Below are 21597 nucleotides of genomic sequence, written 5' to 3' on the forward strand. Positions count from 1 at the left end.
CCGCATATGCGCCGTTCAATCGAAAGTATGCAAGAAAATGCATCCAATTCGAACATTTCAGGTTAACCGACTTCCCACCTTCATTGTTCTCCGTTCACGTGTCTAAAGTCGTAATCAAAGATTTTAAAATGGTACTGCAAACATTACGTTGCTTCGGTCATATGATCACCCAAGTGACGCTGAAAAAATATTGGGAAACGGTCGTTCTAAATTATGTGCATCGTTATTGCTCTAAATCGCTTCGCAAGTTTTCATCCGAGAAATTTAGTCATCTGTATGTCTCCTCACTTCTGTTTCCGAATGTTGTAGAGTTCGAAGATATGGATTATTTTGAAATCGATCAAAATTGGATATCGAGATTTTTTCCAAAACTACGACGCTTTAATGGTTCCAAAATTGGCTTAATTAAAGATGCAACAAAACAATTTTCAAATTTAGAACATTTAGGAATCGAGTTAGGCACTTTATACGATGAACCAAAGGCAATTCTGGTGCTAGAGCATAATCCGCAATTGCGAAGCATTTCAATGAAAAGTTTGGATCCAGAATTCCTACGGCCCGCAAGTGAATATTTACAGTTAATCGAAAGTCTTGAAATTGCGAGTGTAGTACAATTTCCCAAAGGCGATATGATATATTTCCAAAGTGTCTCAGAATTTAAGTTGAACGTGACACTTGGTAAATATAAACCTTTGCCCAGAATCCCCTTTTCATTCCATCATCTTAGAGACTTCACTTTCACTTCTTGCTTTCGGTACAGTAATGCCTTTTCCGATTTTATCGAAGAGAATCCGTCAATAGAAAAGATAACGTTCAAAATGGGGTATATGAACACTTTTATCCAGAGAGATTTAGACGCTTTGAAAGCATTACCATCATTGAGAGAAATTGTGTTTCTTCCACTTGATCAAATTTTTATGAACATTTACTTTGTAATCGAGTATTTGGCTCAGTTTGAATCAGTGAACCGTTGTAGTTTCTACAGTCGCCACTCCAAAGAGACTATAGGAGAATGCTGTGGCAATGAATGGAGTCCATACTTTCTTGTAGATGACTGTGGCACACTTGTTACACTGGAACGAGCAAAATGAAATCCAATCACAATTTCACGAGGCAAACGCAAATCTAATGATAATTTATGCAGAATGAAACGTATCTTTAACTATATGAATTAAACTGTCAAAAATAATTTTCATTTTGTAAAATCAATAAAAACAATTAAAAATAATTTTTTCATTGAAATCCGCTACTTCCTCATATTTTTCCATGTAAGAAAAACATCAAAACCGAAAATGTCAACTAAATAAAATAAAATAAAACGAAATATCATTATTTTCATCATTTTTTTGTTTCTTTTAATATAGTCCTTAGAATTCTGTGTATTTAAACAAACTTATTAAAGTCTTCTTCCTAGTGCTCTTAATACCATCATTTGAATGGGAAACAATTTACTGTTGATGCGAAAGCATTTCATTCAGTGCAAATGGTAAACCTATAGCATTTGTTCACCTCCTTCATTCGAGCTCTATTGCCCAAAAATTGAACAAAAGTGAATAATTCTTCTTGTTTAATCTAATGTTTCAGAGTGCAAAGAAAATATGAGCCAACTAAGTCAGTGTTGTATCGTACAAATGTTGGAGAATTATTTTAAATTTAAAAGGGAAAAAATATATCGAAGTTAAACTGAATTCGAGGCATTGTCGACAGTGGAGCATTTTATTCTAATTCATCATCTTCGAATGTAAGTAATTCAATGGGATCCTGATGATCTGCAATGGTGATTTCTTGGAATTGGCCACCTTTGGTCGTCGTTATGTATTTCTTCTTAATGTTGGATGTTTCTTTGATTGCTTCCAAAACATCGACATCGTATAGCAAGAGTTGACCTTCACCCTCGCTATTTGTGCCATCATCATCTTTTGTAATGATATTCGCTTGTGTCAAATATTCCGCTAAATCACCCTCGTTGGCCGAATCGGCATCGATTTGCGATTGATCATCAATCACTTGTAAAGCGTATATTTGCTGTGTCTGCGATTGGTCCTCATGTTGTTGTTGGCTGTGCTGTTGAGATTGTTGCTGATTTTTCGCACCATTTTTGTTATGCGTATTCATGTGTGCCTTCAAGTGATGCGATTTAGCGAAACGCTTTCCACACACCTCACAACTGGAAAATTCAATTTTAATCCATTTTAGTGTAATGATTATTATTGAATCAATCATTTGTAAGTGGAAAATATACTTAGATGAAACCTACTGATATTTCTTTTCACCGGTATGGATCAAATTGTGACTCGATAGAACGTGTGAATATGCGAAGGTTTTGCCACAGATATTACAAGCGTAGGGCCGTTCTCCCGTGTGGATTCTAATAAAAATGGAATTTATATATCAATTAATCATTGATGAATGTTGAATTAGACAATAAAAAGAAGGAGAAATACCGTTCGTGTTTCACGCGACTACCAAAATCGGAGAATCTTCTATCACAATACTTGCAAGCGTACGGCTTTTGTCCCGTGTGCTAAAATACGACAATTTTATAAATTTAATCATAGAGATCGTTTTATTTTTGAATACAAAATGTCTCAAAATAAATGCAACTCACTGTTCTCATGTGACGACTCAATTCAAAGTTGATAACGAAACCTTTCCCACACACGCTACACACAAACGGTTTTTCATTACGATGCCGACGCATATGGCTGAAATGGAAGCATAATCAATTCATTAATTTCTGCTTGTTAATATTTCATCACTTCAAAATGTGTAAATTAAATCGATATCACCGAGCTCACCTTTCCAGTGCATGTTGATACATGTAAGTGTTGCCGCAAATTTCGCACTTTTTCGGTTGCTTTGGCTCACCTTTGGCGTTAGTCTTGGATTTCGGTGATCGAACCGTGGCCGTATTCTCTTTGCTACCATTTTCGCTGCTAGTTGCTTTTGATTTAACACTAACGCTTCCGCTGGCCTTCGTTTTATTGGCCGAAGTAAAGCCTAATCGTACTTTATTTGTGCGAACCGGTTTGATTTGCATGATTTTCGGATCATTTTCATTGGTCGTACTAGCGTCCGAGCTACTTTTGCCGCTTACTTTGCGCATCGAGTCGATTGGTTTGTCGGCAGCATCGGTAGAATCTTCAAAATTTGTCTCAATATCATACAATACATCAATGTTATCGCTATCATCGAGTGTGTCATCATCCATTGGTTCGGATTTTAAATAAATTGTGTGCTCATCAGAGGCAGTGATTGAGCTACTCTTTTTTGTGGCTGTTCGTAACACTCGGCCGCCCGTTTCACTTTTCACCAGTTTTACATTCAAACCGACTGGTGGCCGGTATTCATAGAGACCAGCATCTGAAGAAACCAATACTCGACTGTCTTTCGATGCCCGTGACGAGCTCAATGGATCATTCGACTGTTCAATATACTCTTCACCTAATTCTGTGTCTTCAGTTGGATTTAAAAACCGTTGCAATATCGTATCGGATCGTTCACAATTCTTACGAAATCGAAACGCCACATCTAAATCATATAAGCATTCCGTGCATATTTGCTCCGGTAATTTTCCATCCGTTGTAATCTAATTTCCGTGAAAAACAAATGGAAAAAAAAAAACAATAATATTAAGCAATTATAGTGAGTGTTGTGTCAGTGATTGTTGTGAGCTTAAACCACATACCACAATCGGTGCACACAGCATAATTTTTTCGCCAATATTTAATTCCGATTTCTCATCATCAAAATCGAATAACGAATGCAATTGGCCTTCTTGCAGGCAAATTCGGCAAATTGCATCCCATTCGGCGATCGTCTCAATCTCCATGTTTGCACTCTCACAATAAATTAATGAATTCACAGCAACTTTTTATTCCACGCACACACTCACTCACTCACGAATTTAAAAAAAAAAATAATAATTAAAAGATGCGTGGAAAATTTCTTGAATTGAAAATTTTTTTTTAAAAAAAAAACTTTTATTTCACACTTCTCCGAAATTACATTGCTCGTGCACAAAAAATTCAAAAAATTGTTCTCATCGTCGTCGCAAAAAATTGTTAACCGCTTCAAAAAATGTTACCACTTTCTGTTTATGTTTTTCATAGCAATCGATGTGTATGTGATTCGTTCTGTATGGTCGAAAAATATTTCACCAAAAAATATTTCGTTCGCTATTTAATGGCGTAGAAATGGCTGCATTTGTGAATAAAAGATGAACGTATCATTTGGGGAGAAAAATAAATCTGACCGAATTAACAATTCGATTCGCGTTCGATTTTCAACAATTCAATCGACAGTGGCAATTATAATTTTCAAAGTTCTTCTTGGTGCAGTGTTTGCGTGTGTCAAAAAACAAAATCGAAAATCCACCAGAGACAGAAAAATTAGTGTTGCTACTCGTTTTTCGCCTTTTTATCCCTTACTTTGTTGAAACACTAATGTTAATACAATACGCTTTTACATTTGATATTTCCACATACAGATACGTTTGTCGTACGCTTCAGCAGGAATTCACATCTGTCAATTCCATTCAAGCCGTTTCTCGCTCTCTTCTCTGTGCGTCCATTGCGACCGAAATAACATTGAACGCATCCATTGCGCCAGCATTTTACGGTATATCGATATTGATTCTCTATTTAAATGCATGAAAAAAAAAATATGATCGATTGATTTATCATTTATAAAATCAATTTTTATTTAGAAACTTTGACAAATTTTACGAAAATATTTTTATTTCCTAATTTCCACTGAAAAAAAGAACATTTATGTCTATTCACACATTCGTATTGTATGTATGCGTGTGTCATTCCATCTAAAGAGTTTGACAGTTGAATGTCAAAGTGAACTAAGCGCAACGTGACGATAGTAAATAAAACCCGCGTGCATTTGTATTGCTAACAAAATAATGTGCGATTTTTTTCAATTTTTCATAAGAAATATAGAAACGAAATTCTGTCAACTTAGTCGTTATGGCGTCTACATCAGCTGCATGGGATGCGCTCGATCCGCCATTGAATAAAGTGATTTTGTCGGTTATCGAAAATGAATTTAAGTTCGAGAAAATGACTCCGGTTCAGGTATGAATACAATTGAATGAATTTTTCTCATTCGAATTTGTAATCACCTCTCGCTGTCTTTGTTTCTTTACTCACAGAAAGCATCGATTCCATTGTTGATGTCGTACAAAGATGTGGCCGCTGAAGCGGTAACTGGATCTGGTAAAACATTGGCATTTGTGATCCCAATATTGGAGTTATTGTTGCGTCGATCGAATCAAGAAAAGTGGAAAGCAAACGAAGTCGGAGCAATTATACTTTCACCTACGCGTGAATTGGCCGCCCAAACGAATGCAGTGCTGAAGCCATTCGCAAAAGCGTTAAGCTTCACCCATCGTCTGTTGATTGGTGGTAGTGATGGAGCCAGTTCTGATCAAGATACAACGGCATTGAAAGCGAACGGTGCTCACATTATTATCGCAACACCGGGACGTTTGCTCGAGCTATTTGAACGGAAATGCAACTTGAATCTGTGCGGACGATGCAAAAGTTTGGAAATTTTAGTTTTAGATGAAGCCGATAGTTTACTCCAATATTCCAGCAAAATCAATACAATTCTGAAATATTTACCAACCCAACGACGAACCGCCTTATTCTCAGCCACACAGAAGAAAGAGATACAAGATTTGATTCGGGCTGGTCTTCGAAATCCGGTATTGGTTCGAATTCGTGAAAAATCTACCACAAGTACGCCCGTTCGATTGCAAAATTACTATATGATCGTTGAGCCGGAGCTTAAATTGGCCAGTCTTTTGGATTTTATAGCACGTCGTAAAATTAAGAAGGCGTTAATATTCTTTCCGACGTGTGCATGCGTCGAATACTGGAACGAAGTATTGCCAGCCGTGTTGCCCGACACAAAATGTCTGGCGTTGCACGGTAAAATGAAAGGAGGACGATTCAAGGTGTTGGATCAATTTAAAAAGGAATCAAATTCCCTACTATTATGTACGGATGTGCTTGCACGAGGTGTTGATATTCCAGAGATGGATTGGGTGGTGCAATGGGAACCGCCATCGAATGCTGCCGCTTTTGTGCATCGTGTTGGTCGAACAGCACGTCAAGGTCAACATGGAAACGCTCTTATATTGATTCAATCCAGTGAAGATGCCTACGTCGACTTTTTATGCCGTAATCAAAATGTGTCCTTGACCAAAGTGACCGACTCTGCGTCAAACGACAAACTAACTGCCACCGCTGAAAAACTACGCGAAACCATTCATCGCACACAGCTGGGCAATCGTTCAATTTTCGATAAAGCGAATCGTGCATTTGTATCTCACATTCAAGCATACTCGAAACACGAATGCAATTTCATATTGCGTGTGAACGATTTGAATTTAGGAAAGATAGCTTCATGTTATGGCCTATTGAAAATGCCTCTTATGCCGGAGCTCAAACAAAAGTCCAAAGATGGTAATGCAACACGTGATTTCATTGCACCAAAAATGCCGTTCGACATCAATCAAATTCGATACAAAAATAAGCAACAGGAAGAGGCACGACAGAAGAAATTGGCAATTTTCGTGGAGACGGGCAAATGGCCAAAGGGTAAAAATGAGAAAAAACACAAGAAAGCCACCGAAGCATGGTCAATATCGAAGCAACGCAAAGCCGAACAAAAAGCTTGTAAAAAATCACGCAAAGAGAAGAAAGTATTGAAATTGAATTCGGGCACAGCAGTGAAACGGAAGCGAACCGGCGGCATCAATGACGATGACATCGCCGAACTGGCCAACGATATTAAAATGTTTAAGAAGTTGAAGAAAAACAAAATCACCGATCAGGACTTTGACAAACACATGGGCATTGATGACTAGGACAGCAGTTCCTAAGCTAAGTTTTTTTTTTTAAAGAGATTTGTTTCTTCTATTTTAATATAAAACTGTTTTTTTTTGTATCAATTTGAAGCAACACATTTTGTAAATAAAAAAAATGAAGGAAAAAATTGAAATAAATTCAAAAAAATATTGATTTTTCTAACTTTTAATGCCTCTGTGAATGTTTTTGACTGCTTTATTTACAAAACAGTTCGTTTGACGATTCAGAATAAATTGCACATAGCTCTACACTCATTTGTACACAACTCGATCGGTAATTAGTAGCTAGAATCTCATTACATAGAAGTTCTATGATAGAACCTTGCCTTTGATAGCAATGATAACACACAACAACAACTTTTCCTCAATTATTCGTCTGTACATTGTTCAGAGATCTATTCACCTGCAGCATTTGTGTAATATTTGTCTATATTTTATCTTTTTGTATGGAAATACATGGAATTCATCTCCAAACTCTGATTCAACTTTTTTTTTCAATCAAAAATGAAAATTCGTACCAGATTTAAACAAGAACTTTTCACTTATTACATTTTATTTACAGAATTTCCAGCAGGTATTCTACAAGAGCTTATATTTATAGCCAACAGTTAGTTCTTTGCAATGCCTTTATGTTTCATTTTGGCATATCTACATCAATCTTTTTTTCTCAAAATGATAGGACCTTATTATCTAAACTTTGAAGGAATTGGCTCTATAATTGGTCTTAAAATTACTCATGGATTTGACGATGAGAGTCGCCAATTCGATCTCAATAGCAATTTAGTTGATTGATGAAAAGAAACAACTAGAGAACACTACGTGGAAAAAGCTAATTGTATCATTGAACAATATGAAAATTATACAGAATTTTAAAAGTATGAAAGATATATTTAGCTGTTGTTACAACAGCATTGTATTTGTTTTTATTCAAATGATTCCGTCTTGTTATGTGACATAAGTTAAACGGATGGCATCAAGGAGTCATACCCTGCTTATCTGAAATGGGAAGAGGGAAATGGTCCTGAATTAAAATTACCCGGTTTAAAATATACACCACAGCAAATGTTCCAAATCTCAGCAGCCCAAAAATGGTCCGCAGTAGATGACTCAGTTATAATATTTCAAATTAAAAAAAAAACATAAGACTTGATACCTTATTATAAGATTCCATGGTAATGTCATTTTAATCGCTGCTCGTTTTGACATAAAAAATCACCAGATCGTTTTTCCGAGCATACTGTGCAACAGTAGACTGCATGCTTTTTGATTCGATTTGAATACCTAAAGGAAAAAACAGAACATATCCAATGTTAATCATAATAGTTTATTTATAATTTTACCACAAATTATTCTTCAAAATTCGAATATATACGTACCTCGGGAATCGAAGAACTCACATTTTTCCAGTGTGAATTTCTTCCATTCAATGAATTGATCGATCACCGACAAGAGTTTTTCTGGATTGCAGGCAGTAACCTTTGTGTAACAAAATTTGACTCTGTGCCATGGTTTTTTCTTATCGTAAAAATAAAACTCATATTTATAGTCACAGTACTTTAGTTCCGGTGGCAAATGTGCGGCATCAACCATACAAAAAACAATAATGTCCGATGTATCCGATGCAGGTGGTTTGTTGAGTTTCACAGTTGAGTTGCACTTGAAAGTAGTACCGCCAATGTTGATTCTGAGTGATTTTAGGCAAACGGCAATGCAATCGGGCTCCACAATTTTTGCCAACAATCTTTCAGAGAAGCTTTTGATGGTCTCATTATGCATCGCGCACACTAATACCGGATTCATGAATTTATCACCGCCGTTCTCGAATTGCACTGAAACATCGAAGTGGTCCTCACTTTTGTCGTGGCTGTCATGGAAATCACCCAGTCTATATGTCGTGTGGTCATCGAGGATCTCCTGTACTGGATCACTTGCATCTGCGAACCCCACGATGTCACCATTTTCAATTGCCAACAACGAACTGTGCCGATAGTTGTATGTGCGTGATAGGTCATCTACAGTCATGCCTTCTACATATTCGAATCGCTTCGGGACAGAGTGTGGATCGTGAGAAGCGTTAAGATAGAAGTAATCAATGTGAGCTTCTGTTTGATAGGTGTAGAATATCATCGGTCCGTTAATTTCGAAGAATTTTCCCAAATTTACATCCCGGGGCAATGATTCGAAAATGTCTTGGCCTAGAAAAAGTGAACGAAATCTTTGTGAATAAAACGTCAAATCGAAATGATATAGCACACTCACCGTCCGAATTGAAAAATTTCAATCGATGGTGTGAAAATCCGTTTTTATCGCCGAACTGTTCACAAAGCGCTTGTAGCGTCATTTCGCTGTCGAATCCACAGTTGCGACCAATTTCAGGAATTGGACCATTGTCAATTTTCCGGCCATGATTTAAGCACCAATCGGTGAATGTTGGATCTTGTAGCACTCGAAACTTCAATGCAACCTTTTTCTTGTAAAGAATAATTTGTGCGTTGGCCTTCAAGTAATCAGCAACCGTTTGTTTTGTATCGAACAGCCATTCACCACGCGAATCATAGAATTCAAACCACATCACGCTGAAATCGATGCCCATCAAAAATGATTTTATCACATCAATCAATCGGTGGTCTGGTGTGCAATTAAAAGGAACTGATCGCGTTTCGATGCCGCTCATGCATTTGATTCTGATTCGGACTGGCTGAGTGTTGGACATCTTGATGAGATTTTAAATGATTTTCATGTACTATTCTATCAAACTGTTGAATATTTATACTGTCACTATCGCTTCTTTCTATATTTTGAAGGGCCGATGAATGCGAGTTCAACTACAACGAAAAAAAAACCACATTGAAGTGTCATCTCCGCGCCAAGACCCGTTATAAACATTCATTGTGCTGAACGCAAAACATTTCCATTTCCATTTCCATAAAATCAGTCATCACATTGACATTATAGCAAACAAGGACTTTAGTTCGATTGCCGTTGAGGAGCGAAAAATGGTTTATTTTCATTGTTCGGTGATTTTAAACAGCAAAATAGTAGCAATTGGTTGAGCCGACAATTTTTTTCGCAAATGAAAAAGGCAAATTATTCAACAATTTTTGTATTCAAATTTCCAATGGTAGCTGTAACAGTGGCGCCACCACATCGGTTTGTATTCGAAATTACTTTTGACACCTCGTTTGCTGTCACACTAAATTTGATTCTTTTGAATGCGCTACTCCACATGAGAACGTTTCGCGAAAAAAATACAAATGTTTTTATTGTAAAAAATGAGATAAATTAAACAGTTAAAATGCGTAAAAAGTTGAAGTGTGTTATTTTTGCTCCGGTAAGATCTGTACAGTTTTTCATTTTTTTCATGCATTCCAAACGTATTTAGCTTCAAAGAGGCGCAGAAATATACGCACGATTATGCTATTGTGGGTGGCGGAACGGCAGGATGCATTTTGACCAGTCGACTGAGAGAAAATGGTGACACGAGTGTCTTGCTAACTAAAAGTGACAGCACATTCAGCCTATTGGCCATGATTCCATTCTTGACATCGCAGTATCAACGCAGTCGAAACGATTGGAGCTTGCAAACGATGACCAAGAAAAATTCATCATTTGGATTCAGAGGTCAGGTAAGGAAATCACATGTTGACTTTTGCAGTGTCATTTAAAATTCAATGGAATTTTCCGTATATAATAATTGAAAATTCTTTTCCAATAGATTCAGTATTTGCCACGTGGAAAGGGATTGGGCGGTTCAAGCCAATTAAATTGTATGTTACATTTTGATGAGGCGAAGAAAGATTTACGCCGATGGCAAGCACACGTTGCTGAACTTTGGGACTTCGATGATACACCACGTGACATGTACGCATACAAGATTTACGCAGCCAAAGAAGTTATTTTAGCTGCTGGCGCCTTCCATACACCGCTAATTCTTAAGCTGTCTGGGGTGGGGCCGGTGAAAGAGCTTAAGAGATATGATATCAATTCACCATTTAAGAAGTTGAAAGAAAAACAAAATCACCGATCAGGAATTTGACAAACACATTTGGCATTGATGACTAGGGCGGGATCCTAACAATATTTTTAGAGATTTTTTTTCTTTTTCGATATAAAGCTCTTAAATTATTGGATTTTTTTAGCGAATCGAAGCAAAAAAAATATATATAAAAAAAAGAAGAACATATGGTGAATAAATTCAAAAAAATTGTGTACATTTTTGCCGTTTAATGTTTCTGTGAATGTTTTTCACTGCTTTATTTGCAAAACAGTTCGTTTGACGTTTCAGTATAAATTGCACACAACTCTACACTCATTTGCACACGACTTGAGCGGTAATTAGTAGTTAGAATCTCATTACATAGAAGTTCTATGATAGAACGTTGCCTTTGATAGCAATGATAACACACAACAACAACTATTCCTCAATTATTCGTCTGTACATTGTTCAGAGATCTATTCGCCTGTAGAATTTGTGTAATATTTGTCTATATTTTATCTCTTTGTATGGAAATACGTTGAATTCATCTCAAAACTCTGATTCAACATTTTTTTTCAATCAAAAATGAAAATTAGTACCAGATTTAAACAAGCATTTCTTACAGTTATTATTTGTATAATGTATATAGGCAATGTTTGTAGCCATCAATTAAGTTAAACATGAACGTTTTTAGTTATTTTTAAGACGAAAACTAATACGTTTGATTAAATCTAAGCTAAGTACGATTTAGCTTCAAGTCGAGTTTCCAACGTTGATTTTAACCCTCTAATGCATTAATTTTTCCCAGGGCTGGGAGTACTGGTACTTGGTTGATTTTTGACCAAAGATAATAAAAAAAATATTCATTATCCTGGATTCGTCATGGTTTATTCAGATAATGCGATTGACATAAATCATAGAAAAATCAAATGCATTGTTTAAAAGTGTCAAAAATGTGTCTAATTTAGAGTTCGAATAATTTATTTTGTCAAATTTTTGTTTTTGCACACATTTTTGTTCATTACATTACAATCACACTACATAGACAAAGATTGCCAAAGACAAAAATAAAGAAAGAACATTGACGAATAAAAATTCTTTTTGAAGTAATGTGATCCGATGTACGGTTTATGTTCTACAGGTGTTCAAATGTTGCCCGTCTAGAGGCGGTTGTATGCATTAGAGGGTTAAAATATAAGGTTGAAAATCAATTATCGAAAAATAATCTACACAATTACGAAGCAATTTAAGAGTGATATCGACAAGGACATCTTTCGATAGCCCCATTCAATGGGATCCATTGTCAATGACGGTTTGTCATGTGATTCAAAGAGAGAAAAAAAGGAATCTGCATTTGTTCTATACGAAATGGTGATCTCGACCGAGAATGAATTTCGAGTTGTTTATTTTAAGAAAAAGGAGAATTTTCAACGATGATGACATCGCTGACAACATCAAGCAATTGTCGAAAAAAAACGATACAAAAAACAAGGAACAAACTAATCAAAATTGAATGGATATTTATGAAGGAGATAATGAATAAAACAGGATGCTTACGGTGTTTTATTGGGATGTTTCTGGGAACATTCGGAATAAATTCGACATATCCATAAATAAAGTGAACAGTCATTGCCATCATTCTGATATATTCGATTGTTTTCGATGGTCATGTCATATAAACAAAAATTCAGCTATTTGTGACAATGTGAATCGGAGCCTCGCTACTCATCAGAGCATCAGACTGATATATTTATTGCGGATCTTTGTGCCAATAACAAAACCGGCGAAAAGATGATGTCATTGCTGTACAGGTGTTAATAGGTCGGCTGTGTGTAATCACCTCCACCTCGTTCGTTCGGTTTTTATGAGTTCAATACGTAATTCTTGGTACGGATCAAGGATTGCAATCCTCTATAAAAAAAAAAACAGGTTCACATTATTGGAATATTTTGAACAGTTGTCATCAAGAAGAAAATAAAGCTCAAAAACTATTACTATCTACGCACAATCGATGTTTTCTGCTGTCTCTTCTTTTTCGTCTTCGATTGTGTCTTTGATCGCTGATTCGCTCAACTGACGTTGCAGCCAGTTATCAATTCAACAGATTACTATAAATGCTCATTTCAATGAATTTCGATACTGAGGTGTGTGTGTGTGTGTGTGTGTGCGTCGGCAAGATATCTGTGTATCTTCGGTTTTCAGCCGAAGTGTTGGGTGTGCTGCTGGTGGGGCGACTTTTGTATAAAACGATATGCAAATGTATTAGACGAACAGATTTTCGATAGTCGGTGCTCAGTTTCTCGGTGGCATTTAGTTTGAATTCGTGTTTAATTGATTCCGTTCCCAAAAGTGAAGAGAAAGTGATCTTAAATTGCGGATTTTTTGAGAAGCAAAAGAACCAATCCCAAATCGTGTCAACCGAAAATGAATAAATTATTTGTCGTTTCAATTAGCTGTCTAATTGCACTGTTTGGCGTAAATCTAGTCATTGGCCAAGCACAACCACCACAACAACAAGGTATTTAAAACATTGGACAACAATTATAAACAATTTTTAGCTCAATTCACATGATGATTTATTCAATTTTCTATCATTATCAAATTGGATTTTCACATTTGGTGTAAATTAAATTACAACTCTATGTCAAGTTGCATAAAAAAATCGATAAACATCAACCAAACCGCGATGATTTGTGATTATTTTCCAAATTATAAAATCCAAAAAGCATTTAGTTTCACAAAATAACCTTTAGATTATTAAAAATTACCCTTCAAATTTCCACTTTCTGACGCTCTCTCTCTCTTTTCGTTTATCTCTTTGTTCGTTTTTATTCGTTTCGCCAGATCAACATTTGATTATATGCTGACAAAAAGATCCGTTTTCACAGGTTTTAGTATAAAATTTTAGTAAACCGGAGATAAGCCACGGCCAAGAAAACGAACATCAATATAACACACGCGATTCTTCTAGATAAATAGAATAGAAAGGGTCATTCTTGCTTGAGACTAGTGTTTTTTTCTGAACATTTGCACAAATTAACATTAAGCAAACTGTAGAGTATATGGAAGTTTACGGTATTTCATTTTTATCACGCAATTTGAATAGGAGTTTCATTCTTTTGGGAAATCAAACATGAATTTTGTCAGAATATTTCAATGAAACTTCAAATGTTTGTAAAACTTCATCAACATGTTGTACGTCACATTTCGAATGCTGCACAAAAGATATGTAACAAATCGAAGTGAATTCATTTGGATTCTACAAATGTTCCCATAAATTTTCTAAATCTGATCTCAATCTTGAATTGTAGTCATTATTTGAAAAATTAAAATGTCGATTAAAGCGAAAATTCTAAACACAAAAGCTTACGTACACATCCAATCTGAATGGAATAATCACGTTCATTGCATTTAAATCGAAATCAAAGCCATAATTAGAATACAAGTTTACACACCGAGTTTGAGTTATGTTCATGTTCAAATGATTCCAAAACCGCACGAAAAAAAGACTGGTTTTCTATTCATACTGGAAATTATTTGCATAATCTATAAGGTTATGAAATCATTTGCGCGCAACATTATTGTCGAAGACACAATAGCGTTTTCGAACGAAAAAATCGAAAGAGAAAAAAAATGAATAAATAAAAATCGGTTGCTTTAAAAAGAAGCACTTGTTCCGTATGTATATCGCACTAAAAACAAACTCGACTTCAATGCGATGATATCCTTAGTTTGTGTGGATATAAATTGGCTCACCAAGATATTCATAGATTCGAGGAATATCAGTGTTTTGTTGTTGAAGTTAAGTTAAGTGCGAACCAGTTTTGAATAAACAAGACCATCAACATTATCGGCTTACATACAAAACAAAACAAAAAAAACATCAGCAACAACAATAGCAGCAGCAACGATTGGGTTTTCACGCAGTGTCTAGCTTAATAATTTATAAAAGATTCTTGCATAAAAATGGGGCCCCATCTGTTATCATATTTATTATAAGCAATATCATTGACAAATACGTGACCATCATAAACTATTTATATTAAGTAAGAAGCACTAAAAGCAAGATAGCCAAACCAGCTACATGCACACAGTGCGATGAGGTGGTAATAACCTTTTATCGACCACGCACATTGTTTTAATAGCCTTTAAAGGGAGAATAAAATCAACATTATGCATTTTTTTTTGTATCATTTTCAGGGCAGGATCAACCGGTAACGCAAACTTGCTTGGGATGCATTTGTGAAGCTATAAGCAACTGCAATCGAACTGCTATTTGCAATGGAGATGTGTGTGGTTTGTTCCGTCTCACATGGGGCTACTGGAGCGATGCAGGCAAGCCAACTATAGCCGGTGAATCACCAACAGCCGAATCAGGTATGTTTCGCTCTTTTTTGTGTCTTACGTTCTTTCTTTTTTAGCGTGTGAATCTATTCTTCGTTCAAGTAATGGCAAACCATTTGCCCTACGAATAAATATTTATTTAATGTGCTTGACACGTACATATTTTGTACGTTATTAAAGCGTGAGCAAAAAAAAAACAGCTTCGGTTTCAGACTAGTTCGTTGACATTGCACTCTAAACTTGACTTTGCTTGACTTTTTCTTTACTCTTCTATCCATTTCCAGCCTACGCCAACTGTGCAAATGATCCATTCTGTGCGGCAAGTGCTGTTCAAGGCTACATGCAAAGGTAATATTCACCAGATGCCAGGCAACAACACCCGTCGTTGCGATTGGTGGCAATAAACTAATTCATGCGTTTTATTTTGCATTTCACATAGATTCGGTCAAGATTGCAACGGTGACGGCCGAATTGACTGCTACGATCATGCTCTTATCCATTATCGCGGCGGCTATGGATGTAAAGGAGATTTGCCAGAAAAATATAGTGGTGTTTTCAATCAATGTTTGAACAATTTCTTGGCAGGAAAGTAGATTCATGATTTACTCGTCTTTCCGTTTTGAATTCTCATACAACAGCATCAATAATAAAACATGTTTCAAACAATTTTTACATTACAACATACAACTGAATGAATAATGTTTTCTGTAGAAAGTCTCTAATAATCCAAATATGTATTTATTCAATAAAAACTTATCTTGACGCATGCCAATAAGACTGCAGTGCATTTGAGAATTAGATGGATTGTTTTTTTCATTTTTTATAGATGCAATTCTTTTCTTATCTAAATGTTCTATTTCATTGATAACCGATTTTCTTTTCATCGCCAATCAATCGACTGTCTTCTCATTATTCAGCGAAAATAATTATGATTTTAGCATCGATTCCATTGTTGTGAACGGGTGCAAGCGGAGAAACGGTTGGTGAGGCAAGTTATTTAGCAAAAGAGGAAGATCTTTGTGTCCTTTTGATAGATTAGACGTGCGCATAAGGGCCAATAGTTGGGTTAAATTAGACACAATAATTCAAAATTAGACACAGTCTGTATCACACAGATATGGTTCGTCTCTAAATCATATGAATGAACCTTATAACAACTTACCTATTTACGTCCCATAGCTGTGCGACTGATAGTATCAGTCCAAAATTGATGAATTGCGCGCAAATACCTTCGCGTTGTCAAAACATATACAGTTTTTGTTTGGATTTAATTCTTCAAATCGACACGCATGCTACTGAAACTTTTAACACAAAAGAAAAATCGATTAAAACGCAAAAATATTCATTTTAATTTTGTCATTTATTTTGTTTTAAAGTACGTGATTTTTGGCGAAATTGGTTTTTGAAATAGATTTGTTGGTTGTTGCCTCACTATTGTTAAGTTGATTTGAAAAGAAGAAAAGAAAAACACAAAGCGATAAATTGCGTAAAATTCATGGAATTTTTTTTTCTTAGTTGTAGTCTTCTTCAATATTCAAACAGTTTACACAGCTCGATGTGTGTTTGATTCGTGTGTATCACGGAAATGTATCTGCTCCGTCTTTTGTCAGAATAAGCCTTGTCCTTTCTTTTCAAGAGTCTTTTTTTTTAAAATTGTGTTAGTTAAATTTGGCATTCAGTCGATGAACAAATGTATGAGATCGATTTCCTGTATTTTGGATTTTTCATTTTGTTTATTTCTTTGGATTGATGTGGAATAAGTAGATCTAACATTTAACATTGTTTATTTTTTTGCGTTTGTTCCAATTCAATTGGATTTGAATTAGTTTTTGGGTTTATTATTTTGGCGCACGGCAAAAAAAAGCACTTGAATGATGCTAAAGCAATTGAATGCACTCCACCATTTTGGGGAGACCGAGAAACTGTTATAACAAAAATTAAACACAAGCTAATTTTAGCATTTCAAACAAATTTTGCTCTATGTTTTGGAGAGAAAAAAAAAATAAATTTTGCAAATGAAATACTCTTTTTCAGCATACTAGAATACGCATCAATTGAAATCCATATAAACTCTGTTGCCTAAAATGTCATCTTTGTTGAGTTTTAAAATTGAATGATTTTTCTTTAATGATTATTCAACATTTTCTCTTGTGTTTGGTTTGGTTTGTATGATAAATTTTTTTACTTGAATATATGCTTCATTTTTGTTGGTTTATTCTTTCTTTCTTCCTTTAAATACATGAAATGCACATATCGCATACGAACTACGTTCTAACTTGATTGACTTTTCTCCAATAAATGTGTTTAACAATATAACAGATTTTTTTTTTCGTTCATTTATTTTTTGTCAACTATTTGTTTTTCTCTCTAAGTTCTTTAGTAAATAATTTGTTTGTTTTTTTTAATACTGTATATAAATGTTAATGTTACACAATGAAAATTCATTCTAATAGGCGAAAAATCAGTTTTAAAAAACAAAATTGGATATTTTTTCTTTCTCCATTTCTTCTGTCGTCTTTTTTTCTTCTTCTTTCCATTTTTTAAACGGGTTTGTTATTTTTCGTTTTTGTATTACTTTTTTGACTTGCTATCAGTTTTATTATCACATAACAGAGAAAAATATTTGACATCTTTTTTGCCACGTTTCTTTTCCTCTTTTGCCTGTCGTTTTTCCTCCTAGAAATAGAACACAAAAACAGAAAACAACCGTTTGAGATACGCATCAGTGATGTTGAACAATAGAAGAACACAAAAAACATCGTATTGCTAAAATTAAACTTCAAAGAAGTGGATTGTTCAGTGGGAATTAAAATGGGGGTAAACAGATTATCAATCGAACAAAAAAAAAAACAACAACAACAACAACGACACACATTCAATGCATACAAAAAAGAAAACAGAAATGACGACCGAAAAAACCGAATTGCGAGTGACAAAATTGGCATGTGTTTAAATCGCTTGTTGGTTGTTGTTATTTGTCATAGCAAATTAATTATTACCTTTCTCGCTTCTTTTTCAGCTTTTAAGCGCAGTTTTTCCTCTTTTTTCCGCTTTTCCGCTGAATATTCATTTCTTTTGTTTTCGTTTACCATTTTTTCATTGATTTTATTATTGCATTCTTTTGACGACAACGATATTGATTGCTCGGCGACAACGGCGGCGGCAGCAGCATTTGCAGCAGTATTTTTGCTGCTACTTTTATTCAGCGAAATGATGAAAAATGGATTGCGTGACGTTGACGTTGATGACGACGCCGATGTTGATGATGGTCGTGATGGTGGTGGTGGTGGTTGTGTCGTTATGCTCGGTATTTTATCAGTCGGTGAAGCCAGTGCACGTGTACTGGTTGGCTTCGCTGCTCTGATTGGAGCCACTTTCGATGTCATGCCCAATTTCGAAACGGCCGATTGAGAATTGCTTGTGGACGTTGGTTGGCTACCCAATAGAGGAACGGTATCGAGTGATTGCGTGGATGATATAGTTTTTGATTTTTGCGATGTATATGAAGCAAACCTAATTGGTTTTTCGATCGAGAAATAGCAACGAGAACGAAAGAAGAGAGAGAGAGAGATAGGGAGAGTAATTAACAAAATTGGTAAAATAACAACAACAAACAAAATAGCAGTGATAATATCAACTATAAAATTAATAAAATCGCTCAATAAATTGACGAGCTCGTCATTTTAATAAAGCGATTAATTACATTTTCGTGCTCATCGTTTTCGTTCGATACTCGAATATATTTATTCAAAAGCGGTCAACTACGGATTCAGATTCCGTAAATATGATTTTAGTTAATTCGATAATTGAATCAGCTTTCGCCAGATATATGTTGGTAGGTGTACAAAATTGTAATGATTTTGACTTTCATGAAATGTTCATCAAACACACCCGGCGGTCAATTTTCATGATAATTGTACGCTGTTTGTTCGGCGAATGAAATAAATTTCGTCGAACAAATGAAATTCAATCAGTCGAAATGGACAATCGGTTTCGATGGATGGATCATGCATACGTTACCTCAATCGTGGAGCCGATGACACTCGTGACGGTGATGAAATGGACGCTTTAGTCGGACTTCGGAATTCTTTGATGGGTGGCAGCCGATTTTGCATATCATTGGAAAAGATGCTATAGGAAGCGCTTTTTGGCGTGTAATTGCGTTTGCTAATGTATAGTATTGGTTTAGCCTGTGGACTGGTACATGATGATGTTGTGTGATATTGTTGCTGTTGCTGCGGATGGATCGGTTGTGATTTCGGTTGCATCGTCTTCAAATGCTGTTGACTACTGTACTGTGGATTGCGCGGTATTGCGCCAAGGCAGTGACTGCCACAGTTATCATGCTTTCGATGATTATGAATATCCGTCCTACTTTTACTTGATAATGATACGGAAGACGTTCCAGAGTTTCCGGAATTATTTGTTGAACATGATGCCTCGGAGCTATTCGATCGATTGGATGTGTATGAAATGCCTGTGTGTATGAGTAGAAAATGGGTTCGATAGAGTTTTCGGTGAATTTTGTTGGAATATCAATGAGAATAATAATATTTGATGAGATCTTTTTCCCTTTCGTTTGGATCAAAATTCAGAAAATGTTCTTCAGTTTCATTCGATTTGTTGAATGGAAGAGAAAGAGGAGGACGAAGAAGAAGAAGAAGAAGATGGAAAATAGAAAACGGTCTTACCAGATACATTTGATGACCCTGAGCTCATTGAGTATAAACTAGCCGATTGTGCTACACGAACTCCGGCACTTTTGCTGGTACTCGGTGCCTAAAAATAGAATCAACACGTTGAAATGAACATTTATTACTTGAAATTGAACACGCGCATTTATTCAAATTAAATGCTTCAACACAACGCTGTTTCAAAGCGGAAAATACATACAGCCCAACTTCTCGATGTACCAACGGAATAATTGCTGGCCGATTCTTGTAAACGCCATGTTGCCGAACCGGATATAAGACGATTGATGCGTGCCCGACAAATGACACATCGTAACGGTAGCAAACGTTGTGCAACAGCACTCTGTATCGTTTTCACAAAACACCGGCGACAAACAACCCGGTGACCGCATGGTGATGTTTGCATTGTAGCACGAGCATTAATACAGATGACACATTCATCCTCTTGTGATGTGGGCGGCTCCGGTTCGCTCTCTTCCAATTTATTTAAAAGTTTATCCTGTGCAGAAAAAAACAGAGAGATTTTAATTTTAATTTAAATGGGAAATCCATGACGTCAACGGTTATCTTTCAGTGTTTATCGTTTGTGTTCGGTTGTTGGTGTCATCATCATCATCATCATCATTATCATTCGTTGTCATCGTCGTTAAAAACAATATGTTGCCCGAGAAAGTAAAACTTTCTTTGACAAATCGGATACAACAATGCGAGTGACAATCGTTACAAATTGCTTGTTCTACAGAAAGTGGTCGTTTGTTGCGTTTCCTTCTAGCGTGATTATTCGATCGATCGAATGAGTGGATGTGTTTTGTATAGAATGTAATGTAGAAAAGTCCTTACTCTTGTGAATGTGTTAAAGAGTGTAATAATATTTTCAAATAAAACTGACAGTGAACTTCAAGTCCAAGCATTTGATTTCAAAACACACACACACACATACTTTCAATCCGAATAATTGACTGAATATTCTTCTATTATCATTCATGAATGATACTACTTTACGTTAAATTTATGAAACCTTGACCGATACTCATGCATTCACGACAAACTCACAGTTATAGCGACCTTCAACTTTTAAGTTTTTTCTTTCAAAATAAAATGAGCACAGCAAAAAAAGATTGGCAAAACTTTGTTAAACAACCAGATAGACAAACAATTAAAAATAAACTTTTAATTAATGAACAACAGAGGCATGGCATTAAATCACATTGTTACATCAAATGAATTACGAGTATAAGAAAGTGCTTCCGCATAAGATTAAAAAAAAACACACACACACAACCGAAATGTTGCTGTTTTTGAGAGATCAGGTAAATGCAAGTTCATTGCACTAAACGGTGTAAATATTCATGAGCTGTTTCGTCAAACATTTACGGTATTAACAAAGTCTCTCTATCTTTTTGTGTGTGTGTCTCCTTCTCTCCCTCTTGCTCACGCTGTGTGCATGTTTTTTGTTGTTGTTGTTATTCATTCGTCTACGGATGTTCCTTTCATTTGGTCATCAAATGCGAATATTGCAATATTGTACACCATTAGCCCAACAAGAATGAATGCCATGCGCATAGTATGAGTGAGTACCCAAAATGATACGTATGTCTGCTTTTATGATAGGCCATTTTGAAACATGGCAGCAGCCCAGGTATGTGATATCGCAATGTAAAATTCATCAAATGCTACGAAGAATTGGAGAATGGGTAGAAATA

General features: G+C 35.7%; 6 protein-coding genes across 11 annotated transcripts in view; 3 read left to right on the forward strand and 3 right to left on the reverse strand.

Annotated features, from left to right (window-relative positions):
• Positions 1 to 1332: 1332 nt before the first annotated feature.
• Positions 1333 to 4535, reverse strand: LOC129576951 (zinc finger protein interacting with ribonucleoprotein K-like). Its single transcript, XM_055463164.1, has 6 exons — positions 3689 to 4535; positions 2799 to 3589; positions 2609 to 2705; positions 2445 to 2524; positions 2258 to 2368; positions 1333 to 2167 (listed from the first exon to the last, which is right to left on the reverse strand). The coding sequence occupies exons 1-6, from the start codon at positions 3830 to 3832 to the stop codon at positions 1717 to 1719; spliced, it is 1674 nt and encodes a 557-aa protein (XP_055319139.1). The 5' UTR covers positions 3833 to 4535; the 3' UTR covers positions 1333 to 1716.
• A 295-nt stretch (positions 4536 to 4830) lies between these two features.
• On the forward strand, positions 4831 to 7361 carry LOC129576950 (probable ATP-dependent RNA helicase DDX55 homolog). Its single transcript, XM_055463163.1, has 2 exons — positions 4831 to 5084; positions 5162 to 7361. The coding sequence occupies exons 1-2, from the start codon at positions 4977 to 4979 to the stop codon at positions 6881 to 6883; spliced, it is 1830 nt and encodes a 609-aa protein (XP_055319138.1). The 5' UTR covers positions 4831 to 4976; the 3' UTR covers positions 6884 to 7361.
• Positions 7362 to 7405: 44 nt separating this feature from the next.
• LOC129576953 (uncharacterized) lies at positions 7406 to 13018 on the reverse strand. The gene is made up of 6 exons (XM_055463172.1): positions 12866 to 13018; positions 12417 to 12770; positions 9143 to 9708; positions 8260 to 9078; positions 8037 to 8164; positions 7406 to 7879 (listed from the first exon to the last, which is right to left on the reverse strand). Exons 3-5 carry the CDS (start codon positions 9594 to 9596, stop codon positions 8067 to 8069), a joined length of 1371 nt encoding a protein of 456 aa, XP_055319147.1. The 5' UTR covers positions 9597 to 9708; positions 12417 to 12770; positions 12866 to 13018; the 3' UTR covers positions 7406 to 7879; positions 8037 to 8066.
• On the forward strand, positions 9702 to 12409 carry LOC129576954 (neither inactivation nor afterpotential protein G-like). Its single transcript, XM_055463173.1, has 3 exons — positions 9702 to 10195; positions 10266 to 10509; positions 10599 to 12409. The coding sequence occupies exons 1-3, from the start codon at positions 10179 to 10181 to the stop codon at positions 10917 to 10919; spliced, it is 582 nt and encodes a 193-aa protein (XP_055319148.1). The 5' UTR covers positions 9702 to 10178; the 3' UTR covers positions 10920 to 12409.
• Positions 13019 to 13132: 114 nt separating the features above from the next.
• Positions 13133 to 16001, forward strand: LOC129576955 (lysozyme 3-like). Its single transcript, XM_055463174.1, has 4 exons — positions 13133 to 13377; positions 15060 to 15236; positions 15488 to 15551; positions 15643 to 16001. Exons 1-4 carry the CDS (start codon positions 13284 to 13286, stop codon positions 15794 to 15796), a joined length of 489 nt encoding a protein of 162 aa, XP_055319149.1. The 5' UTR covers positions 13133 to 13283; the 3' UTR covers positions 15797 to 16001.
• Positions 16002 to 16544: 543 nt separating this feature from the next.
• LOC129576952 (chromatin assembly factor 1 subunit A-A) overlaps positions 16545 to 21597 on the reverse strand; it is a 31907-nt gene continuing 26854 nt past the window's right edge. For all 6 annotated transcript variants that reach the window (XM_055463170.1, XM_055463167.1, XM_055463169.1 and 3 more), the window contains 5 exons: positions 20097 to 20393; positions 19895 to 19982; positions 19224 to 19680; positions 18203 to 18716; positions 16545 to 17879 (listed from right to left, as the gene is read on the reverse strand). In XM_055463170.1, coding sequence (XP_055319145.1) covers positions 17775 to 17879; positions 18203 to 18716; positions 19224 to 19680; positions 19895 to 19982; positions 20097 to 20300 — 1368 coding nt within the window. In that variant the 5' untranslated portion in view covers positions 20301 to 20393 and the 3' untranslated portion in view covers positions 16545 to 17774. The remainder of the gene's footprint in view (positions 17880 to 18202; positions 18717 to 19223; positions 19681 to 19894; positions 19983 to 20096; positions 20394 to 21597) is intronic.

This window comes from Sitodiplosis mosellana, unplaced genomic scaffold, assembly GCF_009176505.1.
Source record: "Sitodiplosis mosellana isolate CC-2019 unplaced genomic scaffold, AAFC_SMos_1.0 Smas_scaffold_6191, whole genome shotgun sequence".
Taxonomy (NCBI): Eukaryota; Metazoa; Arthropoda; class Insecta; order Diptera; family Cecidomyiidae; genus Sitodiplosis; species Sitodiplosis mosellana.